Here is a 6,517-nt window from a genome sequence, read left to right as displayed (position 1 = left end):
CATTTGGTTTGAAGCTCGCACTATCCACTGGACCATCTGCATTTACGCTGATTTCCTTTACACATTTTTTGCACTCTTCAATCGAATTTAAACTTGATCGTATTGTTCAACTTTACAGTTGTTGGAGCAGTACAGGAAAAAAATCTAATTTTACACAGTAATTACTTTACATTGCACATATACTCTACGAAGACTTAAATGCCGGATTTGTTTACAATCAGATGGCAGTACATCTACCACATACCGTATTTATCCTCTTTTCAAATCGCGCCAAGATAATAATTACGCCAAATTTGTTTCTGGGCATGCGCAGTATGCGGCATTCGTTTAACACTGTTCAACTCAATGTGCGGTCTGCCATTACGCGTCCCGGTGGGCTCTCCAATCCACCATCAATGCTTTGTCTTGACGCATTTCGTGGTCATCTCACCGACGACGTAAAAACAAAGATGCACAACCTAGGCAGTGATCTTGTTATCATTCCTGGAGGGATGACGTCTGTGTTACAACCCCTGGACATTAGTATAAATAAACCTTTTAAGGGGTACGTTCAGGCGGAGTACGAAAAATGAAAAATGGTTTTGTGAGCCAAACCGTGAATTGACCCCGACAGGAAAAATTAAGCGTGCTGCACCGCACATTATTGCACACTGGGTTTCTGCTGCCTGGAAAAGCATCGAAGTGTAAAGAACGCTCCTGAACTCTCTACTAGAAAGATCTATGATGCTGTCGACTAGAGACTATAATTGATTTTAAACACCTATTTTAAAGAACTGTGAATGGCAACGACTTAACTGAGGAATATGCATGCGTAAAGAGAAGAGACCTTCTGGTCAGACACCTGTCAGAAAAAGAGAGAGTTTGGGAAGCTCCGCCAGCGAGCTGAGGTGTGGAGACTAAATTTGACCAGTGATGACGAGTGCTATCTTCGTTAACGTCTCTGATCGTGTCACCAACTCAGATATGTACTCAAGTTTTCTAAATGTATTAATTAAATGTTGTATCTGTGGTATGTGCTGTAATTAAAGTGATGCATCACCAATACCAGTGTTGATTCCGTTCCCACTGAAGCACCAATGATTGTGAAATCTTTCAAGAAATGCTGCATTTCAAATTCATTGAATAGCAGTGAAGATGACGTGCTCTGGAATGACGATGATGATGATGAGGAAAGAAGAAATGAATCTGATTCTGACCAAGAGACTGCGATGGTTCCAGTGATAAAAACATTAGTGAATAAAGATGTTTACTATTAATCACTGATTGTAGAAACTGTTAGCTAGATATAAATGTTACGATTTATTTCGTGTTCATATTTTACGATAGGTACTGTATATATACGGTAGTGGTAATTAACAATGATTTTTTTCACATAACAATAGCCCACTAATAGATTAATTCTATGTTCTGTTACTTTATGTATAAATCCATTGTTGTATAAAATATGGTATCTAAATTTAAATAAAATTATCATACCATTGATTGATAGTTCATATACAAATCCATTGTTGTATAAAATAAGATTCAATAAATTCCTCATACCATTGATGCGCATTACATTCGCCGACAAACAATTTTTTTATTATTTAAAGTTTTAAAATGGAGATGCGCATTAGATTCGCATAAATACGATATTTTCTACATAAGTCGATTTTATGTATTTGCACTAAAGTAATTTATATTTGTAGACATTAACCCAGTGGTTATGCACATGTTTGCCACAGTTTGGAATATACTCAAAATATGGCAACTTCTACTAAATTTTACTGCGATATTTTCTATTGCTTGTAAATCACAGATTATTAAACCCAAGTTTAAGGGAAAAAATATCACTATTTGCTTATAAAAACTGTTGGACTTTGAAATGAAACAAAAAAGAACTCACACGAAATGCATTACTGAAAGATTATTATTGCTTTATTGAAAGATTATTACGAACATAGTTGCTGGAAGAATGGTTTTGCACATGCTTCTCACAGTTTGGAATATACTCAAAATATGGCAACTTTTACTAAGGTGGCTGCATTAACACACAAGTACCAGAAAAATCCTTATTTCCTGGAGTAATTTAAATTTTGTACAAAGACATTAGAAATTTCCTAATGGCCGCATTGTGACATCAACAACATACTCCATGTTGGATATTGAAAATATAAGGTTTCCAAAATGTAAATAAAAAACATTCTTAACCTTAAAAAGAAAATTACAAAGGCTAATGAGGAAAAGGGAAACACATAAATCCTACAGTACTTAAAGATATCACAAAACAATATATATCACATTTTGTACTTTTTGCAAAAATGCAGTATAAAGTGGATTGGAGTGCAAAATGTGAATGAAATTTCCATTCAAATGAAAATGTTCAATACTTCAAGCTGTTGAACTATTCACATGATATTACCTGGTTGGGATGAATGTAATAGCCATAAAATTTCCAGATTCAGAATAGTATAATCAGTCTCTAACTTTTCATTCTCTGAATATTCTGCTTTAAACCTTTCATTACTAGTTAATTACCAAGGGTACGAACATGTTGCCTTAAATCTTTAAAATGACTTACCTCACAAATAATCAAGTTTTTCTCTGGTGGAAACAAACATATGATTTATTAAGAACTGAAATGAAATGACAAGTTATATACCATTTCTTTATAGCATGGACATGCCATAACTAGCCTTATATTATCTGTAGACATGTATCTTTCAGTTTTTCTATGATCCAAGTGATATGTTACACATGTAACTTATGAAGTTTCTCTCTAGTGTGAATAAGTGTATGCTTCTTTAAATCAGATTTTCGAGTGAATGACTTATTACATAAATCACAAACATGAGGTTTCACTCCTGTGTGAAAAAGTATATGGTTCTTTAAATAATCTTTTCGAGTAAATGACTTGTTACATACCTCACACGTATGAGGTTTTTTTCCTGCGTGAATAAGTACATGATTGTTTAAAGTACTTTTTTGAGTAAATGACTTATTACATACATCACAAACATACGGTTTCTCTCCTGTGTGAATAAGTGTATGCTGCTTTAAAACATCTTTTACAGAAAATGACATATTACATAAATCACAAACATGAGGTTTCACACCTGTGTGAATACGTATATGTCGCTTTAAATTACTTTTATGAATATATGACTTGTTACATACCTCACACACATGAGGTTTCGTTCCTGTGTGAATATGTTTATGTTCATTTAACAGAGTTTTCTGACTATATGATTTGTTACATACCTCACATACATGAGGTTTCTCTCCCGTGTGAATAAGCATATGATTGTTGAAAGTACCTTTCCGAGTAAATGACTTATTGCATACATCACAAACATGAGGTTTCTCTCCTGTGTGAATAAGTATATGGTTATTTAAACTAGATTTACAAGCAAATGATTTATTACATATCTCGCACACATGAGATCTCTCTCCTGTGTGAGTAACCATATGTACACTTAAAGCAGATTTTACAGTAAATGACTTGTTACATAGCTCACACACATGAGGTTTCTCTCCAGTGTGAATACGTAGATGGAGCTTTAAGCTATATTTGTAAGCAAATGACTTGTTACATACCTCACATACATGAGCTTTCTTTCGTGTGTGAATAAGTATATGTTCGTTTAAATTGCGTTTTAGAGCAAATGACTTGTTACATACCTCACATGCATGAGGTTTCTTTCCTGTGTGAATAAGCATATGGTTCTTTAAACAAACCTTTTGAACAAATGATTTGTTACATAGCTCACACACATGAGGTTTCTTTCCTGTGTGAATAAGCATATGGTTCTTTAAACAAACCTTTTGAACAAATGACTTGTTACATAGCTCACACACATGAGGTTTCTCTCCGGTGTGAATAAGTACATGGAGCTTTAAGTTAGATTTGTTAGCAAATGACTTGTTACATACCTCACATACATGAGGTTTATCTCCCGTGTGATAAATCATATGGGTATTTAAATCACATTTTTGAGCAAATGACTTGTTACATACCTCACACACATGAGGTTTCTTTCTTGTGTGAATAATTATATGTCTGCTTAAATGACATTTACGAGTAAAAGACTTGTTACACACTTCACAAACATAAGGTTTCTCTCCTGTTTGATTAAGCATATGTTCATTTAAATGACTTGTTACATACTTCAGATATGTAATGTTTCTTCTCTGTGTGAATAAGCATATTCATGTTTGAAGTGCTCTTTAATCCAAATGAATTCTTAGATATCTTACACATGAGTTGTTTCTCCTGTATGTATATTCATACATTTCTTTAAAGAACCATACTGTCTAAATGATTTGCTACATACCTCATACACAAGGTTTGTTTTCTGTGCAAATAAATATATAATTGTTTAAATAACTCTTTAGTCTAAGTGACATTTTACACATTGCATACACAAGGTTTTGCTCTTGTGTGAAAAAGCATATGGAGTTTGAAACTAGACTTATTGGGACAAATGATTCTACATCACATCCTGCATTGAGAAGGAGGTGAAAAATGAAGATTTAGTTGAAGCTTCTGTCTAAATGACTATTACCTATCTCACATAAATGAGGTTTTTTCCTGTTGGGCAAGTATGCATGAACTCTTTTAAAAAGTTTCTTTCTCTGCATGACATTTTCCAATATACGTTGCACTCAAATATATTGGAAATATAATCAAGAATTTTGCCATCCGGCAGTTTTCGGATAACCGGCTCTTGGCGACCTGGAATATTTAGATTAAGCAAAGTAGTTGTTGCATGCACAGGTGATATAAAACACTAATACATATTGAACAGAAGATACATCAACTAGTGGGATATACCCATGGTATGAATTTCAGGAACACATTTCACGAAAAATAAGTTCGTTAAATTTTGCTCTAACATGATTTCTCTCCCAAGCACTCATAAAGGTTAGCTTGTTCATTCACTGCCCCAAATTACATATTCTGTAGCAATCTTGCTTTTCAGCAAGAAGAAAGGAGGTGAGGACTTTTGCGAACGCCGTTTCCTCCAGTCCGTGAATAATTACATATAAAAGCCATGAAACCACTTTAAAACTAGAGCAATGTTGCCAAGAAATATTCACGTCCTACAGGAGACTAAACAGACCCCGTTACGATATTTTATGGGTTGTAAAAAGATTTACTACTTATTTCTCCGAAGCTATTTGCCATCAGCTTTAGGCCTCACGCCTATTACAATCGGCGGGTGCTTCACGCATTCGTATTAACATTTTACACATCTCACACAGAAAAAGTGGCACGCTTTCTTAATCGTATGTAATCGAAGTTGGCAAACAGCGATGAGACACAACAAATTCGCTGTTCGCCGCGTAATCCCAAGTTCAAACGCGGATTGCGTACGGGATAGTCTACTTGCGTCACTATCCAGACAAAGGCTGCGCGCCAATGTTTTTCTAGTTTCTTGATCTAAAAATTGCCACAATTTCTTACACTAGTTCTCTCGGGATAAGGTTCGGAGAACAGCCTTGGTTGCGCCAACTTGGCTCCTTTAAGGATATGGGCGACATTTCATTATGCCAACGGAAGTAAATATCATGTGGGGAACATGGACCTTATAAGAAATAGACTAACCCAAATGGGTTTTCTTAAACCAGGGAAAGATCCAAAGCTAGCAAAAAATTACAGACCCATCAGTCTTCTGCCAGCGCTTGGAAAAGTTTTCGAACGAGTACTTAGTGCTCGGCTCACCAATCATCTAGAACGCCTTAATCTAATAGACAAGCATCAATTTGGATTCCGCAAAGGCCACAATACCACACATCAAATATTAAATTTAGTTGAATTTATTGCCCAAGAATTTACAAAAAAGAACGGAGTAGCGGCATGCTTCCTCGATTTCGAAAAAGCTTTCGATCGAGTGTGGCATGCTGGCTTACTTCATAAGCTATCTAACTTCCTTTTACCAAACAGCTTTATTAAGCTTATGCATTCTTATTTTAAACTTCGTACTTTTCACGTGCGCTGTGGTGAAGCAATCTCTTCAAAAAAAGTGATTTACAGCGGAGTAGCTCAAGGCAGTGTTTTAGGACCGAAGCTTTTTACAATATTCATAAATGATATGCCTCTACCTTTTCATTCTAATATACTCAAATATGCCGAAGACACAGTCATCCTCACCAGTTCACGAAGTCCAAATAATGCTTTAGAGAAACTTCAGCTCCAAGTCAACATTATTAACAAATTTTGTCAAGACTGGAAAATCAAACTAAATACTGATAAATGCTGCGTAGTTCTCTTTCGCAGATACAGAAAAAATATCCCAGTGAATATAAATATCCGACTCAATAACCAAGATATTCCTGTTGCCAACTCCTATAAATATTTAGGTGTCTATATTGACAAAACCCTAAATTTCAAAGATCATATTCAATATGTTACAAATAAGGCTAACGCTGCTTTCATTGCTCTCTACTCATTAATTGGAAGAAACTCTAAGTTAAACCTCCGTACCAAGAAAAATATCTACATCTCACTTATTCGACCAATAATCCTCTATGCAGT

The 6,517-nt window shown here is 35.0% G+C and overlaps 1 protein-coding gene across 1 annotated transcript; it reads right to left on the bottom strand.

Moving 5' to 3' along the window:
* Window positions 1-1,899: 1,899 nt before the first annotated feature.
* On the bottom strand, window positions 1,900-5,418 carry LOC146994003 (uncharacterized). Its single transcript, XM_085826704.1, has one exon. It carries the CDS (start codon window positions 4,117-4,119, stop codon window positions 2,731-2,733), a length of 1,389 nt encoding a protein of 462 aa, XP_085682830.1. The 5' UTR covers window positions 4,120-5,418; the 3' UTR covers window positions 1,900-2,730.
* Window positions 5,419-6,517: the final 1,099 nt, after the last annotated feature.

This window comes from Stegodyphus dumicola, chromosome 11 (assembly GCF_044657685.1).
Source record: "Stegodyphus dumicola isolate Sdum_Otavi_A_Nest chromosome 11, ASM4465768v1".
Taxonomy (NCBI): domain Eukaryota; kingdom Metazoa; phylum Arthropoda; class Arachnida; order Araneae; family Eresidae; genus Stegodyphus; species Stegodyphus dumicola.
This window is presented reverse-complemented; position numbering and strand designations above follow the sequence as displayed.

Coding starts and splice junctions, on each gene's coding strand:
- LOC146994003 (XM_085826704.1), bottom strand. CDS start 4,119: ATGCTTAATCAAACAGGAGAGAAACCTTATGTTTGTGAAGTGTGTAAC.